This window comes from Cynocephalus volans, chromosome 9 (assembly GCF_027409185.1).
Source record: "Cynocephalus volans isolate mCynVol1 chromosome 9, mCynVol1.pri, whole genome shotgun sequence".
Taxonomy (NCBI): domain Eukaryota; kingdom Metazoa; phylum Chordata; class Mammalia; order Dermoptera; family Cynocephalidae; genus Cynocephalus; species Cynocephalus volans.
Window position 1 is genome coordinate 76,301,978 of NC_084468.1, and position 23,929 is coordinate 76,325,906.

At 38.4% G+C, this 23,929-nt stretch overlaps 2 protein-coding genes across 3 annotated transcripts in view; both read left to right on the forward strand.

Moving 5' to 3' along the window:
- Positions 1-6,022, forward strand: part of HERC6 (HECT and RLD domain containing E3 ubiquitin protein ligase family member 6) — a 58,584-nt gene extending 52,562 nt beyond the window's left edge. For both annotated transcript variants that reach the window (XM_063108611.1, XM_063108612.1), the window contains 6 exons: positions 1,058-1,224; positions 2,128-2,194; positions 2,620-2,690; positions 4,086-4,269; positions 4,361-4,463; positions 5,780-6,022. In XM_063108611.1, coding sequence (XP_062964681.1) covers positions 1,058-1,224; positions 2,128-2,194; positions 2,620-2,690; positions 4,086-4,269; positions 4,361-4,463; positions 5,780-6,003 — 816 coding nt within the window. In that variant the 3' untranslated portion in view covers positions 6,004-6,022. The remainder of the gene's footprint in view (positions 1-1,057; positions 1,225-2,127; positions 2,195-2,619; positions 2,691-4,085; positions 4,270-4,360; positions 4,464-5,779) is intronic.
- A 5,712-nt stretch (positions 6,023-11,734) lies between these two features.
- HERC5 (HECT and RLD domain containing E3 ubiquitin protein ligase 5) overlaps positions 11,735-23,929 on the forward strand; it is a 40,106-nt gene continuing 27,911 nt past the window's right edge. Inside the window, exons 1-9 of the mRNA XM_063107669.1 lie at positions 11,735-12,002; positions 13,880-14,000; positions 14,681-14,757; positions 16,356-16,577; positions 17,789-17,880; positions 18,083-18,213; positions 20,333-20,478; positions 21,697-21,773; positions 22,502-22,605. Of these exons, the coding sequence (XP_062963739.1) occupies positions 11,735-12,002; positions 13,880-14,000; positions 14,681-14,757; positions 16,356-16,577; positions 17,789-17,880; positions 18,083-18,213; positions 20,333-20,478; positions 21,697-21,773; positions 22,502-22,605 (1,238 nt within the window). The remainder of the gene's footprint in view (positions 12,003-13,879; positions 14,001-14,680; positions 14,758-16,355; positions 16,578-17,788; positions 17,881-18,082; positions 18,214-20,332; positions 20,479-21,696; positions 21,774-22,501; positions 22,606-23,929) is intronic.

Below are 23,929 nucleotides of genomic sequence, written 5' to 3' on the forward strand. Positions count from 1 at the left end.
GCTATACTGCTATATAGCTATAGTGCTGAATAGAAAACACAGAGATAAAAAAAAAAAAATCTGACTTGTGTACAGCTCAGTGAAGAGAAAAAATCAGCCAGAACCAGAGCACATATTACAAATTATGGGAAAGAAGACTGAATAGATTAGGGGAGGTCATCTTTGGAGATTACTTGTATTTTTAACCCACTTAAAAAATTCAAAAACATTTTTATAATGCATCCTCACAATTACTCTAAGAAGTAAATATGGCAAGTAGATTAAGGCACAGAATATTACGTGAGTGGCCCAAGGTCATACACCTGCTAACAGCAAGACTGGGGCTGGAATTTAAATCTTAGGATTTTCAGTTTAGTGGCCTCTCAACTGGGCTGCAGTGATGGCCTGGACAGACAGAGCCAGTATTTTTTCTCATCCAGGACTACAGAGCATAGAGAAGTGACACTAACTTCATAAGGACTCTTTCCTTCTTCCCTTTCTTCCACCCCCTTGATGGTCTGCAGCACTAGTCACATTCTTGACCCAGAGGCTTGCCCCTGTGTGCACACCAGGCTATGAATGCATTGCTGGGGTGGGGGGGACACTTGTGACATGTATACAACGTGCCTGATGCCCACTGAAAGTGTAAAGTGCCCCCTTCCTTTCTTGGCATCGTTTTTCTACATGAATTTTGAGGCAAAGACTATAAAATTAAATCGTGAAACCCTTAATTTATAAGGCTAGCTGAGTGTATTTTCAATATTCCAGATATGCTGTTAATAAGAAAAAATAAATTTATTTAATGTTCTGAACTGTTAATTTGTATTGAAAATTATGGAAGAAATATAAATTGTATTATAACTTGTGTAAGAACTTTAAATTTTTATTTTCCTGAAGCTCACTGTGTTTCTAATTTGTGCCTTTTAGAAAATGGAACCAAAAATTTTTTTACTAATTTAATTATCCCTTTTTATTATTAACTACCCCTTTTAACAATCTGAACCCTTGACCTTGGTGTTATAACACTGCATTGTTGATTATTTATAATACTTTAGGGATTTCTTTTCTTCTTTTCCAGCCTAAATTTGAGAAGAAAAGATATTTCCTCTTTGGGATGCTGTGTGGGCTCTCCTTATTCAATTTAAATGTTGCCAACCTTCCTTTCCCACTGGCTCTGTATAAGAAACTTCTGGATCAAAAGCCATCATTGGAAGATTTAAAAGAACTCAGTCCTCTTTTGGGGAAGTAAGTAAATATAATTGCTTTTTTCAGGACTTTATCCAGGAAGTCTCAGTTGTTTAGGCATAAATAGCATTACACATGAGAGATACACAGACAAGGTCTTTCATCAATTTCAATGATGTATGCCCTTTAGATTAATTTGAATTTTAGCATGACTTATAATTGAGTAAACCTTCAAAAATGGAGAAAAGCCGAATGCTCCTCTTATAATTAACTATTACTGTCATCACACATATAAATATATATGGCTATATAAGTGTATATATTTATATATATATGGCTAATCAAAAAATGAAAATATTCTCAACCTCACTAGTAATTGAGGAAATAAAAATGAAAATGAGGTGTCATTTTTCTGCTTACAGACTGAAAACTGTTAAGTTTTTCTGTGGTGTAAGACTCTTCTCATGTACTGTTAGTGGAAGTTGGGTAGATTTACATTAGAGCAGGGTTTCTCAACCTTGGCAATATTGATATTTGGGGCAGTTTAATTCTTTGTTGTGGGAGGTTGTCCTGGGCAATGCGGCATGTTTAGCAGCATTTGGGTTCACTACTCACTAAATGCCAGTAGCAATCTCTTCCCAACTGTGACAACCAAAGATGTCTCCTGCTGTCTTATTGTCCCCTGGAGGGCAAAGTCATTCCTGGTTGAGAATCACTGGTCTAGAGGAAGGGGTTCTTTTTAAAATTTCCACAAAGATGCAGCAGTATTAATGTGGTAGTGGTGGTCCAACAAATCAAACCGAGAGAGGTTGACTCTAGGAAGAGGGAGTGGGAAGATGGAGGAGAGGAAACTTACATTTTGTACATTTCTATATTATTCACAATTTTTTCCACTGAACATTTATTACTTTTGAAGTTTTATAAGATCAACAAATATAATTTTGAAACCAAAATTTTCACCAGGAGCTTGCAAGAAGTTATAAATAATAGAGCTGACGACATTGGAGAAGAACTTTACATACACTTTTCTGTGAGTACCACTGAAAGCCAGATTATAGTTTAGCTTCAATCTGTTTTTTAAACAACAATTTTATTATAGTATCTTAAATATGAAGTCTATTTTTTAAAAGATATTTTACTTCTGTACTGCAAGATTTTCCCCCCACCTGCTTCTCATTTGATACCTTATATTATATACTGTAAATAAAGTGAAGATACAGCGATTATTCAACTAATGTGGATAATGTAAACAACTAAACAGAATCATTCATGCTTAAAAACAATGTACAACATGTACTAGGGTAGGTTTTTTATTTTATATGTATTTAAAAAGCTGAATGATATAAATATTTAGTTCCCGGTTATTTTCAGGACTGTAGGGAAAAATGTACTGGCAAGTGGTTGATTATTCAGACTTACTTTCATGTTCGGTACCTGAATATGTTTTGATTACAGATACATTGGGACCAAAATGATGTTGATTTAATTCCAAATGGGATCTCTACACCTGTGGACCAAACCAACAAGTAAGTTTTGAGACGTTGAATTTCTACCTTGAATATAAATAAAATGTTTGTCTGACTATACTTTAAAAATGTATTTTAGCTTCTCAGATGATCATTTTAGTTTCTTAATTGTTAGAAAGATAAAAAGGTTATAGTGTAAGAGAAGAGGAGAAAGGATTCAGGATTAAATATTTCCTTTGCAGCACTTTCCACTATTTATTCATTTAACAAATATTTTTGAGCCCCTGTTCTGTGCCATACTCTATTCTATGTGCTAGTACAGCAGCAAAAAAGGCAAAATCTGGAGCTTAAATTCCAGTGGGGCAGAATGACAATACACAAATAAGTTATTATGTAGTACAATGTCAGATAAGGATGAGCACTCTGAAGAAAATTAAAACCAACTAAAAGTCTAGGGAGTTATAGGTAGTGGTTATGCTGGAGCCAGTTTGTGAGAGCTGATTGTTAAATTTTCAAAAATGTTGAGAGTTTAATTATTAAAATGTTAGTAGCTTGAAATCAGCTATGGTGGGAATATTTACACCACAGAAATAGGCAATACTACAAATGAGGGCCCCTCCTGTTCCCTCCTTTTCAGAGAGCTGGTTGTTAAACTATACTAGCACTCCACTGGTTACAGGGCAAGACAGACGGGAGTTGATCTAGATAGGCTAGTCCACAAAGACTGCTCAAAGGGTGCGAGACAGTGATGTTTCTGGTGGAATGCCTCCAGTAGCAACCCTGCCATCAGGAAATTCATCATGTAGTGGAAATTGCACCCTGTAGTACAAGACAGACCTTGCAGAAAGAATTTCCACATAGTGACATGTGTTGTGAGAGGAGAGGGGGAGAGGAACAGAAGGATCGACCTTGAGAAAGTCTTGTTCAAACTGAAATCTGATGAATGATAGTAGCTGCCAGGTAAAGGGGAAACACTGCATGCTGTGGCCTCACTACAACAGACAGACAGCAAGGCAGGTAAACTGAAGGCCTGCACAGCCAGGATGAAAATGCAAATCGGGAGAGCTGCTGAGTCTGGCGAGCATAAGATCATGGCGGGGGTTTGGGATCCCTGGAGGTATGGAATTGACCTAACAGCAATGGGAAACCTTTAAAAGGTTTTAAGAAGGAGAATGACATACTCAGATTAGTGTTTTAAAAAAATCCTCCTGACTGGACTGAGGAAAATGAGAGCAAAATAAAATCTTAATCCTTCTGCTGATATTCTCTAAATTTCCTCTTTCTAGCTGGCTAGGTTTTTATATCCCTTTGTTATATAGAATTATGTGCTGTGCCAAGTGGTTGATTTTTTTTTTTTTCCTCAGTAGAAATGGGGAAAAGGACAAAGTAGAAAATATTTTAGTCATTGGTATGGCATGTCATTGGACTTTTTTTTATTTTTTTGCTTCCCTCAAGGAAAGACTATGTTTCTAAATGTGTTGATTACATTTTCAACATCTCTATAAAGGCAGTCTATGAGGAATTTCAGAGAGGATTTTTTAGAGTCTGTGACAAGGAGATAATTAGACTTTTCCAGCCTGAAGAACTAATGACAGCAATAAATGGAGATACTGATTATGACTGGAAACGATTTGAAATGGTAGGTGATACCTAAAGAGCCCCCCATTTTTACAAACAACTTTTACATATATTCTGCTCTAAAACTCATTTTTCTCTATTCTTCTCTTAAGAATTCACAATATAATCAAGGATACCACAAATCACATCCTACTATACAAATGTTTTGGAAGGCTTTCCATAAACTAACTTTAGATGAAAAGAGAAAGTTCCTCCGTAAGTACTTCAGTAATAAATAGATCTATAATTACATATCTACTGAAAGGAAAAACATCTTGTTTGTAATGAAGTCATTCTTACTGGTGGGTCAAACATGTTAACAACAGAGCAAGGATTAGAACTCAGATTCCCTACCTTCTAGACCAACATTCTTTCTCACACAAGCCTGTTTCTCCTTAAAGACTAACAGAGATATTGCTATTTTACTATATTTTCTACAATGTCTCTAATCCCACTTCCAGCTTTCAGATTGTGACCTCTTTCCTTACTCCAGATGACTCTCAAGCCTTTTATCTCATGTCACTATCTTCATTAATTATCTAAGTCCTATGATATTAGAGCAATGTCAACTGTCTGTTTTATATTAATCGCAATGACAGCTGATGACAACAGTAGTAACAGCAGCAACATTTCCTGTGTGCTTTACTCCGTCAGGTACTTTACCGATCGCTTTACATCTATTACCTCCTTTTATCCCAATAACAATCTTATGAGGTAGGTACTATATTTTTCCCCCATTTGAGACATGAGGAAAAAGAGGCTTTGGGCATTTAGTAGTCTGCCCATGTTCAGACAGTTGATAAGTGTGAGAACCAGAGTTTGAACCCAATAGGTAACTCCAAAACCCAGGCTCTTGACCACTAAGCTCTGTGGCATCAGGATATAAGAACTTCTCTTGGTGAGAACCTTAAGGTTTCTCTAGGGCAGACTTAATTACTTATTCTCTCACATTCTCATCCCATTTTTCAGCCTTCCTAAGATACACTTTTCTTCTTGCTATTTTTGTTGCTATGGAGGATAATGGAGGACAGTTCTAACTTCTCTAAAAATCCAACCTATTTCTCTGCAAGTCCAAACTACCTTTCTAATCTGTTTTAGTGAGAAACTTTTGCCTCAGTCCAGTGATTCAACTGTCTGTACGTGCAGTGAGTTCACTTACATCTTTCCACCTCTGGCTTTTTCTTGGGCTCCTCTCCTGGACAATTAGGTAGTTGTGACCTCTGTGAAGTCCCCCTGACCACCCCAGGATGGTCCATTAGTCTCTTAACTTCATAATTCCCAGCTGAGCTAAATTAAAGTTCCTTATATCTTGCTACTACTTTTCATGTATGTAATTCCCCCCAACTAGACCATGAACTCAGAAAACAAGGTCCAAATGTCATGATTTTTCTATGCTCAACACAGCGCTGGGTATAGTTTTCTCTGCACAAGGGCATTCAATAAATATTTATTGAATGAAGTGACCAATTTCTTCCTTTTCATTTTAAGTTTTACTCTATGACAAATCTTAACCACATTTTATTCCTTTCTAGTTTTTCTTACAGGACATGATAGACTGCACGTAAGAGGCTTACAGGAAATGGGAATAGTATTTCGCTGTCCAGAAACTTTCAGTGAAGGAGATTGCCCAAGATCAGTGACATGTTATAATATTCTGGACCTCCCTAAATATTCTACAATGGAAAGAATGGAGGAAGCACTTCAAATAGCCATCAACAACAACAGAGGGTTTGTCTCACCCGTGCTCCCACTGTAATAACCAACCACCTCTGAGGGCTTCAGGGAGGCCTCAGATGCTCAGGCCTTCTCAGCCTTGGATTCTTCTGTTCTTCCTTAAATCTAATTAGTACAAGGGGTTGATGGGTTTCAGGCTGGCCAGTTAGCTCAGTTGGTTGGAGTGCCACCTTGCAACAACAAGGTCAATGGTTCAGGTCCCTGCACCAGCCAGCCACCAAAAGCCAAAAAAAGAAAAAAGAAAAAAAAAAAAACCCCCAAAACAAAGCGGTTGATGGATTTCAGTTAGAATTAGTTTGCATGGAGGGTAGGGGGAAATGATGGTCAAAGGGCACAAAATCTCAGACAGGGAGAATAGGGGTTGTTTTCTTTTTGAGTTCAATTGAACAGCATTAACTAATATAGTTAATAATAGAGTATTGTACATTTCGAAATTGCTAACAGAGTCAATTTCAAAAGTTCTCACCACAAAACATGTTAAGTATTTGAGGCAATGGATATGTTAACTAGCTTGATTTAATTATTCCACATTTTTAAAAAATGACTCCATGTTATATTGAAAAATTATAGTATCACTTTGTACCCCATAAATTTATACAATTATAAATTGTCAATTTACAATTTATAAAAAAGGATTAGTTGACAAATGTTGGGATAAACAATAAAGTGATGAATGAAGAATAATTCATGATATGAAATTATGCCAATAAACCATTTCCTATATCCCTAACTTTGCTATTAGAATGTTTACTTATACTGAATTATTTCCTGAATAATAATCATTTAAAAATTGTCGGGCCTTAAAAACTAACGCTACCTTAAGTGACATTACAAGCGGCACCATTATGGGCCCACAAGGGCGTATTAATGTGGCAGCCTAAGATGGCGCCAGGAGGAAGTAGGGTGGGGGTGTCTGCGGGAACCTTGCCTTAGCCCTTATTGGCCAAATATGCGCTTCTGCGCTCGAGGTTGCAATAGCTAGGCATTGAGATAGGATACATGCTCTCTTGACCTTTAAGCTGATAAGATTATGTAAAAAACGTCCCTTCCCCATTTGCCTTTAAAAGCAAGTGCTTGTGTGGTAATAAACGGAACTGCTCGACAGAACACCCGCCGCGTCTGAGTGTCCTTTAACGGGGCTGTTTTTGGGGGGCCGGCAGCTGTGCTCACCTCTCTTCACGGCTCTCTTCCCCCGTCTCCTTCCAAAGGGGACAAGAGGGAAAGAAGAATCCCAGGCCATTTGCTCGCCCACCGAAAGGAACGAGGCTAGGGCTGTTCGGGTCGGCCCGCAGCGGACCCAACAAAAAATGAACTGAATATTAAAAGCTGATGGATATTTTTAAAAATATTATTGTACCTCTAATAAACACTGTCTGCAAGTATGAAAGACATACTAAAGTCTGACAAAATAAACAAAACAAACTAATTTCAACATGTTTTTGAGACATGTATCTTATATTTGGGAATGTGTCTACAGTCTTGATTTTAGCAAACTGCTGAATAGTTTATTTGAAAAATCTAAATGTTAAGGGATTCATTAATTCACTGAGTAATTATACTCAAGACTGTGTTCCAAGAACCACTCTAAATGCAGATATTATTATTCTCATTAAAAACTGAGACCAACCAGGAACTCCTGTCTAGTTGTGGTTGGGGAAATGTGAAGAGGATGAAATATGTTTCAGTATCATGGCTATGGAGTAAATTAATGAAGAGATGTAACTATGATGGAAAATGGCCAATGAATTTTATGGACCAGTTCTGTCTAATATTAAATTTTAAACTCTGTACATTTGAAATGATTCCAAACACATAGTTTGCTTTGTGAGTGACACACTCTTATGTTTTGCTGTGTTAACTCTCCCTCCCTTCAGTAATGTGACGTCACACCTTATCAGGACCCCCCCTGCCCCCCGCCCCTTGTGTGAGTAACTGACCTCAACTATTGGATTCCAAAATATATATGAACCCAAGAGTGATAGACACTTTGAGAGCTTGGGCCGTGGTGGGCTACACTCTGTAGCCTGACAGCTCAGGCTGCCACAGGGCCATCCAACTAGCCTACAAGCTAATCTCTGAAGCCTTACCCACCAACATCAAAACCAACCCTGTAGCTTGGAGGGATCATCACGCTCTCCACTGCGTTGGATACCATTTCTCCTGGGAAACCTGCTCTTATAAAGGCAAACTTCAATCTTTAGTTAGACTTTACTTTCTACAGAAGCCAGCTTTCATCCTAACTGAGCAACTGGAGTTTAATAATTGGACCTAAGTTGGAACTCACTATGTAGTGTATGTACCTCATCTATTGAGTATATTCCCTGTGAGATTTGTTCTCATTATTCTCCCCCTCTTTAGGCACTGAAAAGAAAACTCTTTGTATGGCAATAAACTGTGTGGTTCATGAAATTATACCTTGATCATCTCTCTATTTTACCCACACAAAACAAACTGTAAGCTGTTCCATAAATGCCTGCTCTCATCCCAAACCATTTGCAGAAGGCTGTGTTAGTGGTACTTGGAAAATGAAAGACTACGGGGTGAAGTTCATGCTGCGTTGCTGATGTGGAAAGACAGCAGGTATCACCTGAGGACAGACAGACAACAGATACAGAAGTCAACAAAGACACTAGAATGAGAGGTGGCCAGGAGAAATCTAATCTCCTAGAGAATCCTCGGAGCTATTTTGGACCTGTTTGTTTTCCACAATAAATGGAATGAAGGCTCAGATTTATTCTATTTGAATTTTAAATGAAAAGATAATCCCTAAATCATAGGGATCTGACTTTTGGGTTTTGTTCTTCAGGCCTTCCACCACCAACATTACTTTTTCTAATGCAAATGAATGAATTGTACTAAAAAGTTAAGAAAGAAATAATACCAAACTTTCCACTTTCTTTCAGGAAACAGGAAGAAGGAAGACTTCTCAATTAGTTCTATGACACCAGCATTACCCTAATACCAAAACCAGACAAAGACATTACAAGAAAAGAAACCTACAAATACCTTTATAAATAGACACAAAAATCCTTTACAGAAGTTTAACCTATCAAACATACCCAAGAAAATATATAAAGGATGATTCCTCATGACCAAGTATGGTTTAGCCCAAAAATGCATTTGAAAATCAGTTACATTTCACCATATTAATAGGTAAGAAAAACAATATAATTACCTCAGTACAGGCAGGGAAGAAATTTGACAAAATTCAACACTTACTCAAACATGATAAATACTCTTAGCAAATTAGGACTAGAGGGAACTTCCTCAACCTGATAAAGCCTACTTACAGTTAACCTCATGCTTAGTGATGAAAGACAATGCTTTTCTGTTAAAATTGTGAACAAGGCAAGAACGTCACTTGTCGCTTCTATTCAACATTGTACTAGAGGTACTAGTCCATACAGTAGGGCAAAGAAAAAAATGAAAAGGCATACAGATTGGAAAGGAAGGAGTAAAACTGCTTTATTTGTAGGCATACATCTACATAGAAAATCCTAAGGGATCCACAAAAAACTATTAGAACTACTAAGTAAGTATAGCATGGTCTCAGGATTCAAGGTCTACGTATAAAAATTAATTGTTATTTCAGTATACTCACAACAATCATAAACTGAAATTTGAAAAAGTACCATTTACAATATAAAAAAATAAAAAATACTTTAAGGATAAATTTAACAAAATATGTTTGACTGTATACTGAAAAATATAAATATCGCTGAAAGGAATTAAAGCTTCAAATGAATGGAAAGAAAGATCATGCTCATGTCAGTTCTTCCCAAGTTGATCTAACTTAATGCAATCTCAATCAAAATCCCATCAGTTTTGTAGAAATTGATAAACTCATCCTAAAAAGTATACAGAAGTGCAAAGGACCTAGAATAGCCAAACAACACTGAAAAATGACAGTGTTGGAGCACTTGTATGAACTGATTTTGAGAATTTTTTTTTTTTTTGGTGGCTGGCTAGTACAGGGATGTGAACCCTGATCTTGGTGTTATTAGGCTATGCTCTAACCAACTAAGTTTACTGGCCAGCCCCAAGACTTACTTTGAATCTATAGTAAATAAGACAGTGTGGTATTGTAGTAAAAATAGACATATGGGTCAATGGAACAAAATTAAAAATCCAGAAATAAATACAACCATTTATGGCAACCTGAGTTTTGACAAAGACACCAAGGCAATTCAATTGGGATAGGCAATTTGGAGCAACTAGAAATCCATGAGGAAAAAAAATGAACCTCTATCTACCCTTACCTCACACTATTAAGAAAAATTCATTTGAAATATAACAAAGGCCTAAACCTATAAAACTGCTAGAAGATAACAGACAAGAAGATCTTATACCTTTGTATTTAGCAAAGATTTCTTAATAGGACAAAAAAGGCATAACGATCTATGTAAAAGGAAAATAAGGATAAATTGCATCAAAATTTAAAATTTTAGCTCTTCAAAAGACACTTTTAATAAAATGAAAAGGCAAGCCACAGGCTGGGAGATAACATTTCAAAACACAGGACATGGTATAATGGACATGGTATAAAATATGTAAAGAACTCTAATACAATACATAAAGAACTCTTAGATAATAAGTCAAGCCATCAAATTAATAAATAGGCAAAAGATCTGAACAGACACTTCACCAAGAACTAGAGATAGCAAATAAGCACATGAAACATCATTAGTTATTAGGGAAATGCAAATTAAAACCATGACAATTGCTAAAGTTAAAAAGACTGACAATACCCACTGCTGGCAAAGATATAGAGTGGCTGGAGCTCTCATAAATTGCTGAAGGGAATGCAAAATGGTAAAGCACTTTAGAAAAAGTTTGGCAGTTTCTATAAAGATATTCCTACACTTACCACAGGACAGCAATTCCACTTCCAGGTATTCACCCCAAAGAAATGAAAACATTTGTCCGCTCAAAGACTTGTGCACAAATACTCATAGCAGCTCTATTCATTGTAGCTAAAAACTGGACAGGACTGAGACGAAGGGTGAATGGATAAATCAATTGTGGTATATCCATATCATAGACTACCACTCAGCAATAACAAAGAGGGAACTACTGATGAAACACCACTGGATGCATGTGAAAGCATTATGCTAAGTGAAAAAAGCCAGACACCAAAGACCAGTTAGGTAAGATTCCATTTGTATGAAATTCTAGAAAAGGCCAAACTATGCTAACAGGAAGCAGATCACTGCCAGGCACTAAGGTGGGGGCAGGGGGGTACCGACTGCATAGCTCTCCTGTTTCATCGCGGTCTTGCGGCTTGAGCCTGCAAAAGAGAGCTTAGCAAACTTTTAGCTTCTCTATCACTGAATTTTCTGGAAATTCTTCAAGTCAGCCCGTGTCAGGGTGCCTCCTAGTGGAAATGCAGTGTTTCCTCGAAAGCCATTCCATCTGGGAGTTCAGGCGGCCGTTACCTACCCGGAGGCACATTTTCAGTCCTCCCGCCCACCTTACCACAAGCCACCGGCCTGTCGACTTTGGCCGCCTGCCAAGCCACTCTCGAATCCTTCCAGTTTCCCTTTCCTTTTCGATTGCACCCCTTTAAAGAAAATTCCAGTTTCGTTTCCCACGAGAACTGCAGGCCCCGCCCCCAAACATCACGTGAGGAGCCCGGCATCTAGGCGGCGGCGGCGCAGGAGCGGCAGTCGAGTTTCCTCGACGCCGCCGCGCGGATCCTAGTCCGCGTCTGTCTCTGCTCTTCCCTCGCGGCTGAGGAGCCCGGCAGAGCCGCGATGGAGCGGAGGCCGCCGAGGAGGTCGCGGGGCCGTGGGCGCTCGGCCCCCGCGCCCCAGCCTGCCGCGCCCCGCATCGCCCAGCCTCCCGGCGCGCAGCTCTGGCTCTTCCCCAACGCCGCGGGCGTCCGCAGCGCGCTGCTCCAGAGCTTCCAGACGACTCGGCAGATCTGCTGCGGGCGTGGGCGCCTGGCGCTGCTGCAGCACGGCGGGGCCGGCGTCGAGGTCCACCAGCTGCCCGCCCGGAGCGGCGACGCCAGGAAGCCGAGTGAGTGGAGCAGCGCCCGCTCGGCCCGCTCGCCTCAGGCTGGCGTGCGAAGGGTGGGCGGCCGGGGATTCACGCCTGCAGCGCCGGCGGGGCCGGGACCCGGACGGGCCTCGACGCTCCTTCCCACAGTGGCGCGACTTGGCGGTGTGCGGTCTTTCTCTTCTCTGAGCGGGAAGGGGCGCACAGAAGGGTACCCGGCGCTGCGGCGGTCCGCGGTGGCCGCAGACACGCGCCCTGTCCGGGTCGTTTCCAGGTTTCGTCGTGCGCACCTGACTCCTCCATTATCCCTGTCCCTACTGGGCGCGGGATTCGCAGCACGTTGGAGACAAAAATAAACCGTCCGCTCCTCAGTCTGACCGGCGCGGAGCATACAGGCAGCATCTTCACCTTAGTCAGTCCTCCTTGAGAATTGATCAGAGCTGGTCCCCCACCCCCTTACTCCTTTGAAGAACGTACTTGCCTTGATTTTGTGACCCTTTAGGGGGTACAGTCGTCTCTTGTTCTCGGTGGTAGTATCTTGCGTCGGCTTTCACGCGCGCTTCTGCCAGATCCTAAGCTCCGTAGGTATTGTGGTTCCAATTTTACAGGTGGAGGAAAGTAAATTCCCAGTGTTAATCTTTAAAATTTTGCCCATCTGTGGAATGAAGAAAATGGTATGTTACTGTTACTTGTTTTTCCCTTAACAAGTGAAGTCAAGCACCTTTTCAGTTTTCTATTGGTTATTTGCATTCCTTTTTGGGTAAGCTGCTTGTGCAGGTCTTTCCCTGGTTTTTAAAAAATCGAGTTGCTCATCTTTTTACTTTTGAAAGAGGTATTTGAGTATTGAATGAGAGTAGCCTTTTGTTTAACATATATGTGGTACTATTTTTCTCACCTTGCCTTTTGTTGATGTGGCTTTTTGCTGTGCAGAGTTTGAACGGTTATCCATTTTTTTCTTTCTTTTCTTTTTTTTTTTTTTTGTGACCGGTAAGGTGATGCAACCCTCGGCACAGTGTGTGTGGTCTACACCACGCTCAGCCGGTGAGCGCCCCGGCCATCCCCATACAGGATCCGAATCCGCGGCCTCGGAGCTCAGCGCCGCACTCTCCCGAGTGAAACAGGGGGCCGGCCCCGGGCCATTTCTTATTACCAAACAATTTTGGTTCCCCTAGCATTTGTAATATGATTTGTACTTTGAGATTTTTACATGAATAGATTCTATTTCATTAGAACTGAAGAGTGAAACAAGGTCCCAGAGCTATTCTAGTTTTAATTTTTGTGAATTAAATAAGAGTAAATAGTAACCTGTGGACAATTTCAAATCTTAACTTTTAGGAAAGGCTAAATATTCAGTAATACCACTAAAAATTATTTTAACAGCATCATCTTTAAAAATAGTCTCCCAAACACAATCCTACCTTTTAGGAATACAGGTATTTGCTTTTACTGAGAGCAGTCGGGAGGTGTTTATTATTGTTATTTGTTTTGTTTTTTGGAAAGAATATGTCTCAGAATACACAATATATTTGTTCTTGAAAGGAGTTATCTTGTCCTAAAGTTGTTACACTTTTTTATAGACCTTTTCATTTCTGTCATTTCAAATTTAGTTTCTCTGTCTCAACTAATTAAACAAGAATCTAAAAGCAGATATTTAATTGGCTATGTTAAGGGTGTATTCCATATAAAAGAAAGTGTTAACCAGTGCTTTTCTAAATTAACAATTGTCATTCCTAATTTGCTTTGCATACTCGAATTTTCTTAAAGAAAAATTAATGTTAAATCAAAGGTTGTCTAGTTAAAATTTTTTCCCAGATGTTTAAGTGTATTATAATGAAATCAATAATAATAGTGGGTAATAATCTGAGTGATGATAGTTCCTGGTTGGATTTGCTCTGCAGAGTGCATTAAGTTAGGAAAAAAAATGAAGATACATTCCATGGACCAAGGAGCAGAGCACATGCTGATTCTATCCTCAGATGGAAAACCATTTGAGTACAACTATAGCATAGAACATGCAAGGTAGGGAATGTCTTTTTCTTTCATTAAAAATTAATTTTAATCAAAGAGCAGTAATAATTTTTGTAGGAAAATGTTACCATATATGATTTGTGTCTCCTGCTTTATATAGTAGCATCTTAAGTAAATGATGAATTCTGAACTGCCTAGTGAAGTTCATCAGTTTACTGCAAACCAGTATGTCTCTTAGGGCAGGTATCATGTGTTTTCTTGGCATTTAAATTGGTTAGTCCACCTAACCCTAAATTGGACTTTCTTATTCATTAACACATTTGATCCTCATAATCCTATAAGTTAAATTTCCACAAATAAAAGTTTTCAAGCTAGAACAAAAAGCATCATCATGGAATGATTTTTGAGACTTCTTCCTAGTTGATCATATGAATTAGAATTTATCTTCATCTTACATTTATTTCTGTATTATAAAATTATTTACATAAGAGTATTTTAGATCCATTTTTTGACAATTATATAATGTGCATTATTTTCTTCTTAAACCACTAATTAAAACATATGTAGTATTTTTTATAATTTTAGGTGTACTGAATGTAAAGCAATAAATTTAAGTTTTTTCTTGAGCTTCATTCCTAATTAAATACAGCTAATACAGTTAACATAGTTCTCACAACCATGTTGTGACTTTCATTATAGTGACTGACATAAAATATATTTTCTTCCATAAGGTTTCAAAGCATTTTACAAGAAAAAACTATAATACAGATCGCATGTGGAGATCATCATTCTCTTGCACTCTCAAAAGGTACTTTTTTTGGAATATTAGTTATTTTTTAAAAGTAGTAAATGTGTGCATATGGAGAGCCAGTAGAATGTATGTACTTTTCTCTGTAACAGGACAGAAATATGGTTTTGAATATGAAATTGTTCAGCGTACTATTCATAAAGGAGATGCAAAATGAGAGAGAACTCTTGTATCTATAAAATCTTACAGGTTTCCATAATTACTATTCCTGCATTTTGTTCCATGTTTTTATTTTTCCAGTATGAAATAGTGAAACTTTTCTGAATAATCAAATCGTTCTCTCTGGAATCTGTTCCAGGCCTTGCCACCCTTTTCCAGAACCACCTCCTTTTCCCTAGCACTCTTCCATCTCCTCCCATGGCAGTAGCTCAGAATCCCCTGCGTCTGCTTTTGTGGCCAGGTTGCAGGCTTCTGATGTGTTTTAACGTTATGTTTTGAATTCAAGGATTCTCCCTGGCCCTTCAGTATATCCTGTTTCCTGTCAGACACCATAAAGGTGGGAAATGAAAGCAGTTAAGGAAATAATTAAGACAGGAGGGTGATAGAGGGGAATTCAGGGTCAAGGGAATTTTTTAAGTATATAGGACAGATGTAGACATGTTCGTAAACCGAATGGAAGTTGGGATTCACGGGTAGTAAATAAGCAACAATTTGACATGCAGTGAAAGCCCTGTTGAGGTTTCAGAGTATGAACTTGTATTGGAAAAAAAATTGGTCATTTGACTTCATCCATTCGTGAGCAAATATTTCATATTGAGCATGTACCATGTTCAGTTGATGAAGATAAAACAGATACACTTGCTTTCAAGAAGCCTAGGGTCTAGTGCTGTGTGTGTGCAGGGGGAAGGGAATGTTTAGAGTTTATTATTGGTAAATAAGAATACAGAACGAATAAAAGTTGGGGAAGCAACATGCCCATCATCATATTCCTGGTGGCTGGTAGGCTCTTGATAATTCTGTTAGAAGGAGGGGCTTTGCCTCCCACCAGATCCTGCACAGCATCTTGCAAAGGGGTGCTCAGCAAACATTAATTCTCTTATGTATTTTTTTTCAGGCTCCATTAGATATTGTCAGCTCCATTAGATAACATATAAGAACTTTTCTTGAAAAATATACTCCATATATTTAATTCATGGCAGAAGAAACTGACTCTTTCAAGATACTGTGCTGTAATTTCAAATGAATTTTTAAGTTGTTTATTTGGGGTCTTTAGGCACATGAAAGAGAGAAAGATAGAGAAAACAGTAGTTGTAGGTTTTATTTTCCCAGAGGTAAAGTGTTTCTGTTTTTCATGGTCCCATACTATGGGTTTTAAGGTAATTATTTCTTGAGTTTGTTTATAATGTGTTCAGACAGCTTCATTTCTTATATACTTCCTTATCTCTTCACTGTTTGAGATGGGGGTAAGGAAGGGTAACTTACTGCTAAAGAGAAGATTCTTCTCTGTTTTTCTGAGTCATACATTTGGGATCTGACAGTCCTATCAGTGTGAATCTAAGAGACTGATATTTTACAATGTATAGTAGACATGATGTCCTAGGGTAATGTCTACTGCATTTTAAACTTAAGACGACAGCATTTTCTTTGTTTATGTCAAGGCGGTGAGCTTTTTGCCTGGGGACAGAACGTACACGGCCAGCTCGGAGTTGGAATGATATTTCCCTCAACCCCCACACCACAGATTGTGGAAGACCTCGCCGGAGTCCCCTTGGTTCAGATTTCTGCGGGAGAAGCCCACAGCATGGCCTTATCCATATCTGGAAACATTTACTCATGGGGAAAAAATGATCTTGGACAACTTGGCCTGGGCCACACTGACAGTATGGAACATATTTTCAAGTTCATATTATCAACAAATGTATTTGTTAGATAAGAGATGATTTTAACACGGACCTCCCTGTCAGAAATGGTTCAGATCCTCACTTTCTTTGTACCGTTCTTCCTGATTATCTCTGTCTTCAGGGCAGAATCAGTCCAAGGGACATGCATAGTGTGGGGTCATTTCTATAATGGAGACATGTTTCAGGGCTGTGTGGGAACTCGGAAAGAGCATTGGATTAGGGATCAGAATACCTGGATTCTGATTCCAGCTTCGCAGTCTACTAACTGTATGGCTTTGCCCAATCACTTAACTTTCCTCTAGGCCTTATTTTCTTTTTCTGTAAAGTGATAAGTTTGGATGAGATGACCTCAAAACGTTCTTTGCATTTAAAGTCTATTAATATATTATTCCCAAAGAATACTAAAATTCTGTTTAGAAACTTACATATCCTCACTCTTTCTATAAGATGTCAATTATATCTGTACATACACACACACATGAAAAACCATGTAATTCCCATTATTGAACTACCTCCACAAAGCAGATGGCAAAATTTCTCATGATCCCAAACAGTTTATTAGAGTTTTCAGGATAACAAAGTGCCGCTTTAACCAGCTGTGGTAATGTGCACCTTATATTGGATCACTGGTCAAACACTACCTTTCTCCCTGACATGGTCCAAGGCTAATCATGCAGCTAACCCATAAGTCAGTGTAAGAAAAATATTCAAAAGAGGGGAAAGAGTAGAGATGTCATTAAACTATTTATGCTGAATCTCTGAGTGCTTTAACAAGAAAATAATCGTGAAGGAAAGAAGAGGTGGTACAAGGCAAGGACATTGTAGTAAAGAATTTAAAAGAAAAAAAGAATCTATATTCATTAAAAGTAATTCTAGACTAGAATTGGAAATATCAGATGTGTTGCAATTAAAGTTAATCAGGTCAGGTTGAAAAGAGAACGATGGGATTTGGGAAGCTGCTTGACCCTTTCGTGGGTGGGTGCCCCTACGTATGAACCCTTTGCCACTGCCCTACCCCCACGTTAGGTCTAGAACTTGGGCCTAAATATCCCAATGTTAGAGCCTGTCTTGTCAGAATGTGATGGGAACTGTTGTTGCTAGGTTGAGAGGAAGCAGTCCGGTCTGGGTTACTCCAGTGTGAATCTTGGCATTTCTTTTTGGTCACTTCAGCTGTTCTTTCCCTGTCACAGGTAAAGATTCTCCTTCGCTTATTGAAGCACTAGACAATCAGAAAGTTGAATTTCTCACTTGTGGGGGCTCTCACACTGCCTCGCTCACACAGGTGGGTGTATCCTTGTCTCTTCTTGACTGTACTTCTGAAAGAACGCTTTGTATAGGGAGTTAGTGTTACCCAGGGAAGAAAGATTGTCACTTCCACATGCAGGACTGTTCTCCTGGTTATATGGGAGCTTTACTTTGACAATGCTTTTATTACATCTGTGCTGTATTTCTCTAGAATCTGACATGAAGTTCCCTTTCCTTAGGATGGGCTGGTGTTTACTTTTGGTGCTGGCGAATATGGGCAACTTGGTCACAATTCAAGACAGAATGAACTAAGACCCTGTTTGGTGACTGAGCTTGCTGGGAATAGAGTGACCCAGATAGCATGTGGAAGGTAAGCGTAAGGGGTCAATGAAAGTTTATAAAATCAATGCAATCAGATAGATAGTTTAATAAAATTTCCATTCATTTCTCTGAGATATAAGTATGAAATATTTTCAAATGGGTAAAGATGCTTACTTTATATTATTATATAATCATAATAAATCTTTTAATACATATGTTTGTTTTCTTCGGTTTTTTTTTTTTTTTTTGGCAACTGACCGATATAGATAGGGATGGAACCCCAGACCTTGGTGTTATCTGCACAAGCTCTAACTAACTGAGCTAACTCATTAGCCCCTGATTTTTTTTTTTTAATGAGCAGATATAATTCACTGTATTCAATTCTTTTGCCTCTTTAGTGACATACCTTTGTAACTGTCCAGATGCATTTTATCTTTAAAAAAAAAAGTCATTATTTATTTGGGAAAAATAAATAAGCATGAATCATAAAGGAGTATTCATTAGTGTAATCACCCTCTCTCACAACCCCTCAGGACCAATTTACTTTTTAGTTACAGTAAATCTTTAAGCGTATCCTGCTCTGATCACAGTGAAGTATAAGACAGAGTCGGTGGTTCGGGTGGAATATTCTGGAGAAGTTTGACTTCCACAGCTTATTTTTTTAAATAAAGGCAAAAAATCTTGCTCTTGGTTTACTTAATTATTTTCTTTGATCATCAGATTCATCAATCTACTTCTTGCCAATGGGATATTGGGACTTGGTTGGTTTAAGAAGTATTTTTACCTAGATATACAAAGTCTTATTTTGGGCAATTTTTTCCCTTCACTAAACGTAGTGCAGATTCAGGCTCTATCTGAATATTAGGTTTATTTGTTACTTTACTGAAACCCTTACTGTAAAAAACCAGTGTACATACTTTCAGTCTGTAGACCTACTTTCCTATGAACTTGGAGTAAAGTTACAAAAACGTAATATTAAGATAGGCCAGATTTTGGGAATATGATTTTCTTAACCAAAGAAACATTATTGCTTCAATATTGATATCTCACTCAGTATTTCTTAACCAAAGAAACATTATCACCACTTTGGATTCTTCGTAACAAACATTCCTTTGAGTAGCATGTATTGCAGATTGAAGAAGCCAATTTAGAGATGTCTTAATGCAAATCAGGGCAATACCCGTACTAACACAGGAAGATTCACTGGGCAGACTCACAGAACTGACTGAAAGCTACTGTACTCACAGTCACATTTATTACAAGAAAAGGATACAAATTAGTCCCAGTCAAAGGAAGAGTCACAGATGGAGGGGTCCAAACATAGCTTCCAGTTTTTGTCTCTTCTTGGAGCAGCTGGACAGCATTACCTCTTCTGGCCTGATGTGAAAATACATACAGAGTATTGGACCTGGCTGGTTGTCTCGATTGGTTAGAGCATGGTGTTACAGTACCAAGGTCAAAGGGTTTGGATTCCCTATACCTGCCAACCACCAAAAAAAAACCCTACATACAGAGTATTGCCAGCCAGGGAAATTCTCCCAGTCCAGGGTTTTTATTGGGGTTTCATTGATTAGGCATGATTGATTGAATCAAGCCCAGGTGGTTGAATTCTACCTCCAGGCTCTCCCTCCTGAAGGTCTGGCTTACATGCAGGCCACCTATCATTGTGGTCCCAGGACCCCACCATGAACAACAAAGACACACTATCACTTAGGGAATTCTGAGGGTTTAGAGGTTACCTCCCAGGAACTGGGGAAAAAGGCTAGGCCAAATTCCTTACTACACATCAGTGTTGGGGGAGAGACCAATAAGCAAATCATTAAGAAAATCAGAGAGGTCTTTGGGAAACAGAATGGGAGCTCAGAGAAGTTCAACTAATACAGTCTTCCAGGAAGTGAGACTCAAATGGCTTCTAAGAGGAGCTGACTCCCAAGCTGAGGCTTGAAAAAGGAGCAGGAGGCAAGGGGAGACATCATGGTCTTGAGTGGACCTAGGGGCTCCAAAACCTAATCAGCCACACATTGATTTCTTGGTTTTCATCCTTTGAGAGTTGGTTAACTAGTTTCACTTTCACTGGGTAACCTAATTTTAGCAGTTTACTGAATTGGTAAATACTGTTCATCATTGTGAATAATTAAGAATTGACCATATGTGCTTTTATTTAATAGGTGGCACACTCTTGCCTATGTTTCTGATTTGGGAAAGGTCTTTGCCTTTGGTTCTGGAAAAGAAGGACAATTGGGAAACGGTGGAACACATAATCAGCTGATACCACTTCCCATGAAATTGCCATCAAATGAAGAACTCAAATTTGGTAAATTTTATAGGAGCACAGGATTTGGCATAATTCCTTTTTGGAGAAAGTGATTTTTCTAAGTGTATAATGTGGCAAGAAAAGCAATATATGAATGTGAAGGGAGTTTCTCTAACCATTGGTTTCATTTTTTTACTTGTAAACAATTTAAAAGATTCACACTAACTTATCAAGTCAAGATAACCATTATTTTCCTATTACTCCTTCAGATTAGGATTAAGGTGAACTTAAATTATAACAAAATAAAATAGAATATATGGATTCAGAGGCATATGCAGCTCTGATTCTAGTTTGCAAGAGACATTAATTCCATGGTGGTTGGTTTTCCTACCTCGTTAAGTTGACCCATTATCATGAAAAACCCTCATAACAATGAGTGGCTGACATACAAGGGTACTTTAAAAAGTTCATGGAAAGATTTGTATTATCTTGTAATCTTATTTTTCCATGAACTTTTAAAAGTACCCTCGTATACCAGGCACTGTAACTGTGCTCAGAATGTACCTGTGTTACTCATCAATTCTTGAAATAGTTCTGGGAGATGTATTCTGTCATTTCTGTTTTACTGGAGGACACAGACTTGGAGAGCAAATGGTTAGCTGCTTAGAGCCAGTAAGTGTTTTGGCTGGAATTGAACTGCTATGTGTAGCCTCAGAGACTGAGCTCTGAAACACTCTACTACAGATGTGCCTCTGAGCACTTTTGTTAACTAGTTTCTGAAAGCTTAATTGTGACCTAAAGTAACAAAATTTGCTCATTTCTTCTGGGGAAATGAACAGTATATTTCCTTAAGCAATACATATATTATCTTTGATTCCTTATAACCAGTTACATGAGCTTGAAGTACTTATTTATATTCTTCACAGCCAGCAGTCATTGGTTAAATCTTGAGAACATGGTTATTAGTAATGGGAGCAGAATTTGACTAGGCAACCTGTAACTAATCAGATATTGGTTTGTGTTACGTATTAACATTTATATTAATTATGTATATTAAACTAATGTCACATGTCAGCCTTATGAATCACCTATGTTTGCCAACTAGATGTTACCCTGAACTTTATATATTTCTGCTTCTTAATTGGTGATAAATATGCTGAGTCTTTGTCTGTTAAAACGATAAAATGACTACATTTAAGAAGAATCTGAAATTAGATTCAGTATACATGTTTGTGCCAAATGACTTTCTAAACTCTTACTTTTGTGTATCCCTTTCAGAAAGCCATTCCTCAGAAAAGAAGTTAATAATGCTTGCTGGAGGGAATCAAAGCATTTTGCTCTGGATGGAAAAAGAGGTAAAAATAGATCTCTGGATATTGTATAACTTGGTATTTTAAGCAAGCGAAAGGTTCTAGAATCCAGGTTTAGTAAGTTCCAGAATCATCAGTTTACTAGGCTGATTTGTTGGGAATAACTGGATCTTATTGATGCTTCATTATCTAAACAACATCAATATTTACCCACAAAAATCAGCATATTTGTCTGGTGAATGTTCAATCAGTGCGATTTCCTTAGACTCTCCTTACCTTTTTGGGGCTCCTTGCCAGTGGTATTTGGTCAAGGTCCTAGTAAGTCAACAGGGTGACAGATGTGAAAAATGACTTTGCCAGCTAGTACCAAAAAAGACCCAGGGTTCATAGGCTTATGTGTAATCAGTCTATAACTTTCCTGCCCTGCTTCACCAAGGGAAATCAAGTTCTTTCCATTTCTACGCACAGCCCTTTTAAAATCTTCCTCTCAAGGCTGTCTGATGTTCAGTTTAATCTGACTGAACTTGTATAAAGTGCTGAGTGTTGGGGTACTCAGACAAATTTACTTTGAGTCTAAGCTCCTTTGGACCAGAAAGTGGCAACCAGGCAGATGATTCATTACTTCTTGTTAGAATCTCACTTTATGATTGTCACAGAGCTGTATTGTCCATATTTAAAAATCAGTTTTGCCCTCTTAAGAATGTGCATAAAAGTTGGGTACCTATTTCTGGCTTGTCTAAATTACTGTGTTTTACTTTTTTGTTTGTTTACAGAATTCCTATGTTAATCTGTGGAGGAAAATTCCTACATTGAGTGAAGGGACTGCAAAGAGATGGATTGCCGATGTGGAAACTAAACAGTGGCAGAATACAAAAAGGTACACCCCATGTGTCTGACTGTCTGTTTATACATCTCTTTAAAGTAGCATTTCCCAAACTGGTTCTGCACAATACAGAGATGTGAGATTTTGTGGTCCATTAGTATATTAGTTACGGTTTTTTCAAGAAACAACCGATAGAATGTGTGTATATGTATATACCTATATCTGTATCTGTATCTATAGCTAATAGAAAAAGAAAGAGATTAATTTATTTTAAAGAATTGGCTCATGTGATTGTGGGGCCTGCCAAACCCGAAATTTGTAGGGCAGGTGAGATACCCAGGCAAGAGTTGATGTTGCAGGTCAAGTCCAGAGGCAGTAATGGAGGTATAATTCCCTCTTCTTGAGCAACCTCTGTCTTTTCTGTTAAGGCTTTCAACTGATTGGATGAGGCCCACCCTCATAATGGAGGGGATAATCTGCTTTACTCAAAGTCTGCTGTTTTAAATTTTTTTTAAAAATTATTTATTTATTATTATTATTATGTTTTACATTCTAAGATGTTGTGGAGCAGTGGGAAGGGATGGGGGAGGGTGGCCGAGGTGGGGGACCGGCTCCTTCGCTGGCCTGGTTGGTGATGTCGGGGGAGTGTGGCTGAGGCCCTTGGTGTCCCCCACCCCAGCTCAGGAGCCTAAGGGGCTTCCCATGACACTAAATGTTAATGTCATCTAAAAAATACCTTCATACAAACATCTAGAATAATGTTTGACAGAATATCTGGGTACCATGGCCTAGCCAAGTTGACATATAAAATTAACCATCACAACTAGCCTGTAAGCTCTTTGAGGACAGCTTTCTTACTGCAGAACTTCTCTGGGCTTTTTTTTAATGTGTACTATGACTCTCTGAGCAGGAAATACAATCTACAGCATTTCTCAATCCTGGTTGATCTTGGAACCACTTATTTGTGTACTTCCTATTCACAGTTGAACAGTTTGGGCAATCCTTTTCTAAACCACAGAACTTGTACCATCTGTAAAAATGATACTCGTTCTTATCAATACCTTTTTTAAGACATATTTTTAGGTATGGCTTTCTAGTTCCTGAAAATAGTTGTTCAGAATAGTTGTATCATAATTTGCAGAGCATAAATGATCAAGAACTATTTGTGCAATTTCTTCCAAGTTGAAGTTGAGTATACTCCCCACCCCCAATTTAATTTCTGGTAACTTATTTTATTTATTTCCATTTCAGTAGAACAGAAATAAATAGGGTTTGTAATGTTGGGTGGAGTGGTAGTGTTTTATTTATTTAAGGATGTACTGACCCTAGATCAAACCTTTTCTTCTTTCCCTGAGGCTTGTCTGAGTATATGCCTTTT